We start from the raw sequence: 13872 nt of genomic DNA on the forward strand, positions 1-13872 counted from the left end.
TTTTTTAAATTAATTATCTTTTTTTTTTTTGTATCAAAAGTACCAGTGGTTTCAGTACTTGGTAGCGAGTACTCAAGAGTTGAGTACTCTTATTGGTATCGGTGCGGGGAAAAAAGTTTGTTTCAAACACACCTGAAATAATGCCGACAGCAATGAAACAAATGCACCCAACAGACACGTTTCTAATACAAGCATCTTCAAGCATTTTTTTTATTTTTTTATTTGTAGATATTTTACAACAACGCTTAGTCTACAGTGTTTGGGAAGAGGAAAGGAAACATCTGTCCTCCACATCTTACATTATAATCTATCTAGCACATACCACTGGACCAAGTTGTGGACAAAGACAAGAGGGGGCAAACCGCAACAGCGGAACAAAACCCGACTCAAACGGAACCAAAAGAGCGGAACGTACGGAAGACTTGATTCCGACCAATCGCTGAAACTGTTTTGTCTTCTTTGAGGGGTTCCTGTCCCAATGCAGAACCAAAGAGAAGTCCAGTCCAGTTTTGATTCTCATCATTCAATTCAAATTGATCGATCCATTGTAATTGCTGAGTAATCAGCAAAATACAATCGTACAGCTAAAAGGACGTAAAGGAGTTCATTATCAATTATACAACATAGTACAATACTTTACAATTATTAAGATAGAGTTTATATTTCACATATTAAAATAGTGTGTGCGTGTGTTTTACTTTTTTTTTTTTTTTTTCTGTTTGACCTTCTATTTCCAAGTAATATCGGCTATCAGAAGTGCTAACATTCATCGAAAAGCAGCATGTTTCCTCAAGAGACTTACTAATTTATTATATTTCATCATTTTTTAAAGACGGATCAACTCATTTTCGTGTCTCCATCATTTGACAACTTAAGTGGACCGTCGTTTGAAAGAGATCAAGTCGATCTCAAATGGTATGCATGCTCGTTGTTATTATTTGCCCTGCACGGCCCTCCTCAACCTCCCTCGGGCCAAATGCAATTAAAATGCTTTGAGAATTTAGTGGCTGAGATCATGTTGTCATTATGGAGCCAGCCGATGTATTACTGCCCGTTAAACTGGCAAATGAGTCCCGATTAATTATGCCGTTGAAGACAAACGTGGCTATGTTGTGATGTTGTGTACATTGCAACAGTTCCAAATATTCATGGACACGGGGAGGCGGGATTCAACTGTGGCCACGGGTGCCAAATACTCATTTATGGCCATTAAATAGGTACGTTGTCAGTATAAAATCGGACATCTGGGTAAGCAAATGGAGCGCACCTGCACTCGATACCGCAGGGTGCCAAGGTCATCATCATAGGTCGTGTCGTACCTTTGCTGGTAAAGCATGGCCCTCAATAGTCTATTTCAATTTCTTTAGGTAATAATTATTCTTTCAAAAAAAAAATCCAGAATGGCTTTGTAGCTCATTCCCAGCCTAAAATTTTAAATATATATATTTAGCCTCGGCCATTTCTCGAGATGGTGCGCTCAATTTTCTGCTACACAAGTTAGTGTTTTGTGCACACGTTTTAAGGATTTCATGGTCACAAATTAGTATTTTGTGTGCACGTTATAATATTTTGTGGTTACAAAGTAGTGTTTTGGTGCGCATGTTATATCAATTTCATCATGGCTACAAATGATTGCTTTGACCGTGTTCTACATATTTTGTAGCCACAAATTAGCATTTGCTACTACGCACGTTATCCCTTTTTCATTGCCACAAATGAGTATTTTGTGTACGCGATATATTTTGTGGTCGCAAAATAATGTTTTGTGTGCATGTAATACATATTTTGTGGGACACAAATTAGTATTTGGTGCGCACGTTATTTATATTTCATGGCCACAAACAAGTATTTTGTGTGTATTATACCTTTTTATGGCCACAAATTAGTACACGGTAAATTCTGTAGCGTAAATTTTACTCTAGAGTCTATTTGGTCCCACTCTAGAGTAAAATTTACACTTGGAAGAGAGTAACCTATTCCGAGTATTTTTCAAAGTATCTTTAGTGCGCACGAGAGAATTTTCCTATGCCATGAATTTTTTTTTGTTTAAGATTTTTCACTCAGAAATTCTTAGTTATAGTAGTAGTAGTAATTCTAAGTTTTGCAAGGAGATATTTTGACAAAATTTTAGTAGTTTATTTAATAATAATAAAAATAAAAATAAAGTTACACAAGGTTTGAGGAACAAACTCATGACCTTCAGCTTGGGAGAATGACACTCTACCACTTGAGCTATGCCACGCCTACTGTTTGCTTAGATCCAAAAGTCTCTTGGAGATAATTCCAGCTGATACGAGCGATATACTAACGCACAGTAGGATTAGTAGATTTGGAGCTAAAAAAAAAATATATATATATATGTATAAATATTTTTTTATTTTACTTGGTATAAATTTTACTGTGTTTAGATTGGAACCAAATAGACCCAGTTTAGAGTAAAATTGACTCTACTGAACTCTATTAAATTTACTGTGTATTTGGAGTGTACCATTATCATGGCCGCAAATTACGGTAGTATTTCGTGTGCACCTTATACCTATTTTATGACCACAAATGGGTATTTCCTGCACGTTATAGTTTTTTTTTCCCTAACGACACATTTCTATTCTGTGCACATTATGTTATCATGAATGAGCAAATTTTATATGTATAATGTGCCAACTATTAAAAAAAAAAAAATAGTGAGGATAAACGGTACGGAAAATGAATTTGTCATGTCTGGGGCTCTGTATCTGTTTCCTTCCAATGACCACGTTGGATCCCTCCAAAAGTGCCTCGCATATTCACATTAGTCTTGTAAACATCACTTGTCATTGTTTAACTTTTTTTCAGACTTAAAATATCACAGTCCTTGTGTAGAAACATTCACTTTGTGTGTTCACTTCTTATCTTCATTCCGCAAGGTTTCACAGTTTTTTTTTCTTTCTTGCGTTCACCAAGTTGTCCTCTTTCCCTGCTTGTCTACTCGAGGAAGAGAAAATGTCGCTTTTTTTTTTTTTTAATTGTATTTTTTTAGGCTTCCTTCCAAGCGGATCTCTCAGTTGGACAAAGCGTCGAGTCCCAAGGAAGCGGCGTGCTGCTTGGCCCTCAGCCGCAGGTTCTCGATGCTGGTGGTCTTGCTGTTGTGGCTGCTCAGTCCGCCGGCGGCCGACGCTTGCAGCAGCGGGCTGTTCCACACCTGCTGGGCGTGGTGAGACAGCGACTGGTAGTAAGACTGGCAGGGCAGCGTGCCCAACGGCGCCGGCGGCATGTTGACGTTCATCCCCAGGTAGGGGAGTGAAGAGGGGGCGGCCAGGTCAAAAGCAGGGTAGTGCACCAGGTTGTTGGTGGCGGCCATGTGCTGGCGGAACTGCTCCTGCAGGCGAAACAGGCTCAGGGGGGAGGAGGAGTACGAGTGGTTCTGGGTGAGTGGACCGCCCCCGCCCCCGCCGCCGCTGCCAGCCAGGCCGCTGCTGGATGAGGAAGGGGTCACGGACGGAGAGACGAGAGGTGAGTCTGGACACAGAGAAGATCATTTTAGATGAACACAAAACACAAAAATGTGTCAGTTTAAAGCTTCTGGTGGCTGGAATATATCCAACATTTTTCACACTGTGACAACGAGGCACTCTAAAATGCTGCACCAGTTTGAAGCCCCTGTGTACATACTGGCTATCACTTTGGAGTAGCACCCTAACCACTACCACCTTCCCACCCCCTTGCTCTTCTACCTTCTCTCCATGATGTTGCTGCACTCATGGCTGACAACGAGGCATTCTAAAGTGCCACACCAGTTTGAAGCCCCTGTGTACACATGCTGTTACTTTGGAGTTGCACCTTATCCACTACCACCTTCCCCACCGCCTTGCTCTTCCACCTTCTCTCCATGATGTGCATGCACTCATGGTTGACAACGAGGCACTCTAATGTGCGACACCAGTTTGTAGCCCCTGTGTACATACTGTCTATCACTTTGGAGTAGCACCCTATCCACTACCACCTTCTCTAGCCCCTTTCTCTTCCACCTTCTCTACGTGATGTGTGTACACTCATGGCTGACAACGAGGCACTCTAAAGGGGCCAAGCCAGTCGGATCCCCATACTGGCTTTCAAGTCAGAATTTTTGGGGACATTTTTTGTATTTTTTTGGTCCTTTTTTTTGCTTATTCCACCTTTCTCTGCATCAAGTCCAATAATTCACATCCAACAACGAGGCACTCTAGCATCTACACCAGCAGACTATCAAAAGGGATGATGCATTTCGAACGTCACGACACAATTGGTGAAAAACTGTTTAACACGTGATTAGTGCTGTCGCTATTGAATATTTTTTAGAATCGAATAATCTGTCGATTGTTGTTTGTTTGTTGAACATATAAACCAGCAACAGAAATACTGCTATTAAAATAAAAAGATTGAAAAGAAAAGTATTTTTTTTACATACATAATCATCATTAAGCACAGCTTACATGTTCAGAAGGGAGTAGGAAGAAGTAAAAAACAAACAAACACACATTTACACATAAACAGCTGCCCGTATAGATATGCAAACAGTATTGTACATTTAGTTGATAAGCAAACATTTTTACAGATACATAAATCAGCGGATTCATTTTGCATTAAATTGTATTACAAAAGCATTTTGTTCCCTGATTACTGTTTATCAACCATGATTGGTGTTTATGTCATATTTTGCTTTTGTATAGTGATAAAAAAGAAAAAAGGGGGTAGATAAATGTTGTACTATGTTACCGGTTCGGTCATTGTTTTCAAAAGTAAAATCTGATGTTTGCAAATGTCTTATTTCATGAAGGACTACAGAAATCAGTGAACAATCAGAAGATTTGGACAATTTCAAATTAAAAAATGACTCCAAACGATTACTTATTAAAATAGTTGTCGATTAATTTGTTAATCGATTACTTGTCGATTAATCGGTTCATTTTGACAGCTCTACGCTTGACTTGCACAAATTCTCAGTTCTTCAAACGTATGATGTATTTCGCAACACGTCTTCCCACCTGCTTTCGGGCTGAGTCTTCTGCAGGGTGAAGAAACGTCTCCCGGCGTCAGCGCTCTCTCACTGCGCATCTCCTCTCGCTGACATTTACTCTCATCCTCCTTATCTGTGGCGTTGTCCTCCGTGGCGGACTCGCTGCCGGACTGCTCGGCCGACGTGACGTTCAGTTCCAAGTCCGGCGGGAGCGGACGCGCCACCGGACCTTCTGTCTCCAGAGAGGCGGAGGTGGACGGAGGTAACTGGGGGTCAGGAAGGACGGCCGCGGAGGGCGCGGGGGCGTCGTCCTTCTCAGCTGCTCCGTCACCGCTCGTCTCCTTCTGTTTCTGCAGCTGCTCCTTCTGGAGGCTGCGTTGCTTCTTACGGAACTTGGCCCTGCGGTTCTTGAACCAAACCTGGGGTGGGCGAAGAAACGGAGAACGGATTTGGGTGAGTGCTGCTGTGTTTGGCTCTCTGTAGTTTGAATTTCTACTTCTTTACAATGAATGAACTGTCTGTCAAACTCATTACTATCTCGTGCATATGCTAGCTAACATCAAAACAAGGTTGACACGTTTTTTTTTTTTTGTATGCTGCTATTTATGGGCTTTATTTAAATCGTGCCGTATCTAAAAAGCACAATGTTTGCCTATTATGGTAGGAAAATAATGGCTTAAAGTAAATTATGACATTGACTGCAAATGTTCTATTCTAAAGACAGATTTTTATGAAATTTGTATTCAGACATGACACCGATTCTCACGTAGCTCTGTCACTGATGTTGATTTCTTCAATTTGCTGTCCTTATGTTAATAGATTAATGTGCTGCTCTAAATTGTGGAGGAAAATATTAATTAAACAGCACCGCATCTGCCCCCCAAAAGATTCCAGCCCACCGGGCAGCTGCCCTGGATGCCAGGTGGCCAGCCCTGCTGCCAAATTGCATAGGAAAAGTAATAAAATAATGCAATAATGTAACCTTTTTTTTTTTTAATTGTCATCTCAATGGATCTTTCAATTACAATTTCTCTGCATCAGGCTCAGAGAAGAATATAAACAAAACACATGGATTAATGAAGTCTGATGATTATACACTTATATTTTTGTTTTGCCCTTTTTTTTTTTTCATTTATTGACCTATATCTTTGTGTCTCTGAGTTTATTTAGTGGCCATGGAAATGAGTTTCATAGTTAATTCCTTCATAACCCTCTTCTAATTCTTGCATCTATGATGTGTTTAAATGCACAATTCTCAGACAATGTCTAAATTATTCAAAACCATTTAACACAACGACAACATATAGGGGGGGAGGGGGTGACAAAATATTGTTTCACATATGAGATACCATATTTCTATCAACTTCAATATAGTATGCATCTTTACATCAATTGTATTTATGTATTGACCTCTTGGACTTTAAAAACGGGGTTTCACAAAAACATGTCATGAAGTTATAGATATCAGTTAGAGCGATGACGCGATGTCACGTGTCGCCCAGTGCTCCTATACCTGCACGCGGGCCTCGGGCAGGTTGGTGCACATGGCCAGCCGCTCCCGCATCACCACGTCCGGGTAGTGCGTCTTATGGAAGGTCTTCTCCAGGGCCTCCAGCTGCTGGGCGGTGAAGGCCGTGCGGCTCCGGCGCTGCTTGCGGTGCTGCGAGCCGTAACGAGCCTCGAGGATGATGTCTTGAAATGCGCAGCCGTTGGAAGACAAAACGCGGGAAAGTTTTATTTCACAGTCGGGCCGGCCGGGGGACCGTGTGTGTGCGCGCGTTTGTTTTTAAATGAACATCGCTTTGGAGGGTTTTATTTTCTGCCGGAAGTGTTTATTGTTCTTAAGAACATGCGTGTGACTGAGAACGAGAAAAAAAAGGACACTTTTCTCTCTAACCCAACCATATAAATTGTGTCCACATGTCTTTAGTATTTTCATACATCTCTATATTAACAATTTAATCCCCCCCACTTCCATGTCATGCGTCATGGGGCTTCTTCCTAAGTGTGACGTGTGTGTACTTAATTACCAGCGAGTCTCTCCGCCAACGTGAGCGCGTGCACCGAGGGCCTGTAGTCAGGCGCGTGTTGCGCCTGTTGCGCCGCCTGCTGGTGGAGGTTGTACATGGCGCTCAGGGAGTTCATGGCGTGCAGCGAGTAGCCGTTTACACCGTAGTGCTGCATGCTGTGGGGGAAAATGCGGAGAGAAAGAGAGGATGAAGGTTTCCTTTAACACTTTAAACATTTGTATTTATTTATACACTGTAAAAAAAAAACTGTAATATAACAGAATTGTATTTTTTATTTTACAGTTTTTTTTCCTGTATTTTAAAAATATCATTTAATTAAAAAGAATAAACTCTGATTTTATATGTCAAATGTAAAATAACATGAAATCACTGTAACAACACACATTACTTCTGTTATTTTACCCCCCCCCCCCAATAAAAACCTCCATCAGAAAAAGCTACATATATTGATTGTTAAAATACTTTAACAAATGTAATCATAATTTCACAAATGTTTGTTATTTAATGGAATAAAATGTAAAATTCAACTTTAAAACCCTTAAAATATATATATATATATATACATACTGAGAAATAAACAGTAAAAAAAAAAAGAATTTTACCATGATTTCTTTGCGAATTGACTTTTTTTTTTTTTAAGTGAAAATATCTACAATTTCTGTAATGTCCTATAGATGGTAGCATTCATTGTATTCAAATTTATTTTGAAAGTACATCTCGGCTAAATGACTGACTCGAGGGCCACCCCGGTGTGCGCCCCGACTAACGTGTTATCCATTAACATCCAATTATCGCTCTGCTCATTACATTAATTATACAAAAGGCTTTTAATTGGGGGCAATTACCACTCGTCGCCATAATGAACCGCAACGGATGCCTTATTCATGAATGTATTCAGTGATCCCTCAGAAGCCAAATCCCCACGGAAAATGTTTTCTGACAGATCAAGAAGACGTTGATTAACCATCTGTAGAAAAATAACAGAAAAAAGTGATGTGCTATAGATAGCCCATGTGGATTTTTTATTTTATTTTAAATAGTCTTAATCGATCCTTATAAGGTCATTACCCAAATTATCAGATGGTTGCTTGCATGCAGCATCCAGTCCAAGACTATTTTAATTTATACTTGTCACTAAGCGGGCTTTACAACATGCTAGATGGACCGCTTGAGGACACGATTAGATATGTATAATGTTAGTATTAGATATGTATTAATATGGAGGAGGCTGACAGGAGGGGTTCTCTTCAAGGCCCAATGCACTCAATGACTTCAGCTGATATTGCTTAAAATTTCCAAGTAAAACAAATGTGGGTGCATGTGTTTGTATAAACACTATAATGAGATGGTTTAGATATTATGTATGAAATGTATTTAGTGTACATATCTTATTATTATTATAGGGGTAAATGATTCATTATTTAGTTGAATATTGTGTATATATTATTATACTATAGACTATACATTCTTATTCTCTAAAAAGCTAATAATTGTATTTTTATATTTTTTCTATCTGGAATTTCAATTTAACAATCTAATAATTGTTATTTAGTGCCATGACCTTGTAGCCATCTTTTTTTGGTGTAGTGCGATCCACTTAGCGGCTACCTAAGAGTTAATAATAATAATAATAATAATGATGATGATGATGATAATAATAATCATAATAATAATACAAAACTGAAATAAAGAGATGACAATTCTCCGTTTGGATTGGCATAGAAATTAATTGAACGTAGACGTTTAAAAAAATGATAATCTTATGGCTTTATTTATCTATTTATTTATTTATTTATTGTGAAAGTGTACTTAATGTTATCAAAGGTGATCACAAATGTAGATGAAAAGGAAAAAAAAAGAAAAATAGTCACTTATTGTTGTTTGCTATAGAATATTTATTCTTTATTGTTTTTAGTATAGTAACAGAAGTTCATATTTCACATGATCATGATATAATATCATTTTTGTCTAATTAAAGCGTCGGTATTTCTCATTAATGTTGGTAATTGTGCATCATTTTGGGATAAATTTGAGCACCTTTAGGATAACTTTGTCTGTTTTGCCATATACAGATTATTATTATTATTATTATTATTTTTATCGTCATCATTATTATTTGTGTGTAACTTGTGTGTGTGTGTGTGTGTGTGAGTCCATTCCGGCGGCTATTAGGAGTCTGCATCAAGTGATGGATGTGATATGTGCGCATTTGGGGAATCGTTTAATTCGCCGAGACAGAAGGTGCTTCGCTAAACATTTACTTTCCTCCCTCAAGTATTTGACTTGAATGCCCGGGCCCCCCAACAGCCCTCCCTCCACCCTCCCCTCTCTCTCTGGCGGCCTCTTATCCCCATCGCCCCCGGGCAACGTTTTGGCTGAGATGTATGGCTTCTCCGCGGCTAAAAATATGCATGTTGATCCCCATTTGGCTCCCCCGTCTAATGGAAGTGCAAATAGGTTTCGACTGCGAGGCCTTCCATTTATCATCAACGCTGACACATGCGCGCGGGCGAAAAAGGGCCTTTTTGATACGTTGAGAATTTCCAAAGCGAACCTTTAAAAACTGCACTTGGGACGACTGCATCGTTGTCCAACTGCAAACTGGATCACGTGGACTCACTTTGGTGGTTCCGGTTGCGCTTTTTTTTTTTTTTTTTTTTTTTTTTTTTTTTTTTTTGGTGGAGCAGAAATTGGTTCATCGCGGGCCCTGCAGATATTGTCATTCAGACTGACAGAGCGCTGCGGGCGACCTCCTGCATGCTGGCAACGCTGCTCAATGCTTCGATTAGCAAAGCGTCATTATGGAAATTGGCATGTACAGTGAGAGTCTTTTGATCCTAGTAAATGAGGAAAAATGGGATTTGATGGCAGCCCCCCGGGGGCCCCGACAAGCTGCTCTGCGCTCCGGACGGTCACACACGACCAACACAGGATTTTATTTTACAATTTGGAGAGCTGCGACAATGGGGCATTTTTTTTAAAATATTTGGTCATTTTGTACTATACTGCCAAGATAGCGAAAAATGATATGCCATCGTGCTTGCATGTTTATAATGTCTTGAGATTGTTCGTGGAAAATGCCAAAAGTTTATTCGAAATAACTTCTTGTTCGTTGATTTTTTTGGGTGTTTTCTAAAAATGTAAATTAGCTATATATGCTTTTTTTTTATATGCCAGTGTCTGCTGATAGTGACTATTTTCCAAGTAAAAAGAAAACCGTGACATGAAATTATCGAGCGATTTCTGACATTGAAATAATTATGTAACTTAACTAAACCCAGAACGTGATTGCATTGCATAAAAACAAATGTCTTAATCTTGGGAACTTCAAAATCTTATTGTAATATGTCATAATATATTATTATATTCGATATTATGAATAGGCTCAATAGCCTACATTTCATTTTATTGTTACAACTTTTATTTTACATGGCTGTTTCATGTTTATTATTCAGATTAATTGATTAAATTGGAATTAATACATATTGTCAAAATATGAGTGACTGGACCATTAAATAATTTTCATTATTACTGTTTGTGCTGTTTGTCTCCATTTGAACTCTGTTGAAAATAAAGTCATCGTTTTTTCTTGTTCAGTTGTCTACATAACTTAGAAAATCTTCTCGTGTTTGTAAACAGCAACATAACTTGAATGCATTTCTTCTTATTAAACGTCTTCACTGATTGGCTGAAAGCAATCACATGCTTCTACTGCAATATACGTTTACAAACAAAATGCGCCTTAGGTCACGTGTGTAAATAAAAACGGGACCAAACAGGAAGTAGTAGATTTGGAACGTCACGTGGCAACTCAAATATTTTGTACCGTGATAAATAGTTACAAATTAATTGAAATATGACGTACTAGTATTTTGCGACTTATAGCCTACAGTACTTCGACAACATCTGACTTACAGAATATTTTGGACTCTGATAGCAAATTGGGTACCACTGTATACGTTTTTCTCACTTTACAACAATAAGCACGAGTTTTCGGGAAGTTACTGCACTTCTATGTTTTATAATTTTTTTTTATAAAGAAGCATTTTTTATGAACAAACACGTCTTTTAATACATATAGAACAGCATTTTCCGAATTGCACAAGAGAGAGAAGGGGGGAAAAAACGTCATGTAAATTTAGTCAACCGATTTCTTTGGAAGTATTTTCTTACCTCGTATAATGTCCGTTGTGTTGGCACACCGGAAACGTTTTTCCTCTTCGGCTGGTTAAAAGTGTTGCAGTCTCGTTGCGTGTCTTGTGTCCAAGTCCAGAGTGCGCGCGCGTTCGCGTGGCTGTGAGACTCGTCTACGTTCTGGTCGGAGGAGTAGACGGAGGAAGGATTTTTATTCAGGCGCGTCTGGGCCGGCTCGTCCTGGCTCGCTATTGGCTGCCCAGGACGTCAATCAAACAAAGCAGCCAGTTAGATCGTTCCCCTCGGACTTTTACTTTCTAATCGGATTCATATTTGGCAGGTGGTGTTGTTTTAGTCTCTTATGAGCAAAAAGTGGAAACCAACAGTGATATTTGCACATTTTCTCAATGAAAGTGAGAAAAAATACATAGTTATGTCAGTTTTGCAGATCTTTTCCGTGACTTGCTTTTCTCATTCCTTAATGCGTAAATCAAATCAACGACCTTTGTGGGGAGGGAACCCAACCTTTGGTTTGTTTGCGTTTGGGCTTTTTTTTTTTTTTTTTTTTTTTTAAGGGTAGAAGAGACTTTGGCAAATGACTAATAGATGCCAGGGTGCTGCCTCGAGACTCTCCTCCCGGCCTGGAAGGATTTGGGATGGGATGGGGAAGACAAGACGCCACCCCAGCCTGCAAAAACCCCTGTCTTAAAATGACTGCGGCTAAGAGGATTACGGCAATAATGCCCTTCTCTTCTTGAACGGGGTTTCTTTTTTTCCTCTTTTTTTTTTGGTTGGGGGAGAAAGAGAGAGCTCGAAGATTTCTTCTCCCGGAGCAAAACCGTTTAGGTGGGGAATTAAGGGCAGCGCAAAGTAGCCTTTTAATGCATAAGCTTGCATATTTGCTTGCAGGGAGATTCTGTGGGAAAAGGTTTGTTTGGGACAGTTTGATCTGTGACCGTGTTTGACACGAATTTCAACAGGTTGCAAGAATAATTCATTTGCATATGGTTAATTATTCGCGATTCTGTCATGTGGTTTATCATAGAAGAGACAATCATTTTAAAATAGTTATTTAATATGATTGCTGATGTCGGCTTGCATTCAATATTGGATTGTTTCAAAACTATATTTAAAAACGAATTAATTCATACGTATATACTCATGTATACATACATAGGGCGAATAGAGAATAATGTCAAAAATAATTAGCATCATGAAAAATAAATTGACAGCTTTTTATATTCTTTGATGTCACATCAGAATAATTTAAAATACACTCATAAATCAAATACAAATATGATAAATTTAAATGTATCTGCATTGTGTAAAAATCGAAAATGTTCCTTCATATTTTGACTAAGAAAATGTATTTCTTGTTTTTCCTATTATTATTATTATTATTATTATTATTAATTATCTGTCATCTTAAAGTTTAATGCACCTCTCTCTCTCTCTCTCTCTCTCTCTCTCTCTCTCTCTCTCTCTCTCTCTCTCTCTCTCTCTCTCTCTCTCTCTCTCTTCTCCCCCTCTCTCTCTCCCGGCGCGAGAGAAAGAGGATTAACTTGTGAACCAATGGAAATAAGAACTTAAACGGGAGGTAAATCTGGCCACTGTCTCTTTGTAAGGAGCGTCTCTAAAGCAATTAAAGCGAGAAAGAGTTTCTTCTGAGCGCCTCTCCACCCAAAGCTCCTTATAGAGCTACGAGAGCTGTCCAGCGCGTCTGAGGGGCTTAAACGTCCCCAAAAACAGCTCCCCTTACCCCTGCAGCCTGCAATGGTGCACTGCTAAATACAAGATGGCTAAACAGTAACCCCCCCCCCACACACACACACACACACACACATTTGATAAAAACGAATGTAGAAATGACCCAAACGCCAGAATTTTCTCCATTTAATTTTGTATTAAAAAAAATAATTAATTTTTACCTTATAGGCTGCTTCAAAACAATATAGAAGACTTCCTGTGTCTTTCTGAGCATGGCTTCAGGCTACTGAAAACCAAAATGTCAAACTTGTCAAGCATGACTTCTTAAGACTTTTTTTGTGTGTCTTCTCAGACAGACATGACCACCGAATTTCATGTAGCTAAGTGAAATCGGCTGAATTTCCCCCAAATTCCAAAGAATGCTACCAAACTTACACTGCCAAGTCCCTAGTAGTCCGCTTCAAAGAAAAATGGAAATACTTCTTGTGTCTTTTGGGGTATGGGTTCTTGAGGCTTGTGTTTAGACATACATGACTAAAAAAATAAATAATAAAAAAAAAAAGCGCTAAACCGCTGTATGGTGAATGATACTTCCTAATAGCTAATTAATAGTCTTAATGATGTTTCTGCAACTTCATGAATACATTAGGTGCACAATCCTGCAAAAGTCAGCCTCCGCGGCACCATTCAAGGGTATTTCAGCATCTGTTCATCCCACAGCAATTAATCATTTTGATGTGTAGTTTAGAATCGACTACTTGCAGGGGACCCTTTTTTTTTCTTCTCTCTTTTTAATAACAAAGCAATTTGCCTTGAGCCGCCTCGCATTTTTAGCACGCTTTCACATTTAGAAACGGAGTCCTTTTTTTCCGTTATTTATTTTCCAAACTCATATGAGAGAAATTGATTTAAAGAAGGGCGAGATGTGTTCTTGTCAGCCGAATCCTCCTAATATCGCCTTTATTGTGACAAGATCTCAAGATCCCTGTGAACAAATCCCTCATCTCAAAGTTTTCAACCTGTCACTTT

At 39.0% G+C, this 13872-nt stretch overlaps 1 protein-coding gene across 1 annotated transcript; it reads right to left on the reverse strand.

The window, feature by feature from the left end:
* Nucleotides 1-228: 228 nt before the first annotated feature.
* Nucleotides 229-11302, reverse strand: dmbx1a (diencephalon/mesencephalon homeobox 1a). The gene is made up of 5 exons (XM_086073987.1): nt 11176-11302; nt 7003-7157; nt 6486-6664; nt 5001-5391; nt 229-3495 (listed from the first exon to the last, which is right to left on the reverse strand). The coding sequence occupies exons 2-5, from the start codon at nt 7154-7156 to the stop codon at nt 3038-3040; spliced, it is 1182 nt and encodes a 393-aa protein (XP_085930113.1). The 5' UTR covers nt 7157; nt 11176-11302; the 3' UTR covers nt 229-3037.
* Between the last annotated feature and the right edge of the window lie 2570 nt (nt 11303-13872).

Source organism: Leptonotus elevatus, chromosome 1 (genome assembly GCF_054856555.1).
Source record: "Leptonotus elevatus isolate MCC_2025b chromosome 1, RoL_Lele_1.0, whole genome shotgun sequence".
Lineage (NCBI taxonomy): Eukaryota > Metazoa > Chordata > Actinopteri > Syngnathiformes > Syngnathidae > Leptonotus > Leptonotus elevatus.

What these genes read in the sequence shown, in the direction of transcription:
- dmbx1a (XM_086073987.1), bottom strand. Translation starts at nt 7,156, where the DNA reads ATGCAGCACTACGGTGTAAACGGCTACTCGCTGCACGCCATGAACTCC. An exon ending in GTTGGCGGAGAGACTCGCTG is followed by an intron (nt 6,665 to 7,002) that starts GTAATTAAGTAC and finishes GCGCATTTCAAG; the next exon opens with ACATCATCCTCGAGGCTCGT. An exon ending in AAGACTCAGCCCGAAAGCAG is followed by an intron (nt 3,496 to 5,000) that starts GTGGGAAGACGT and finishes CTCTGTGTCCAG; the next exon opens with ACTCACCTCTCGTCTCTCCG.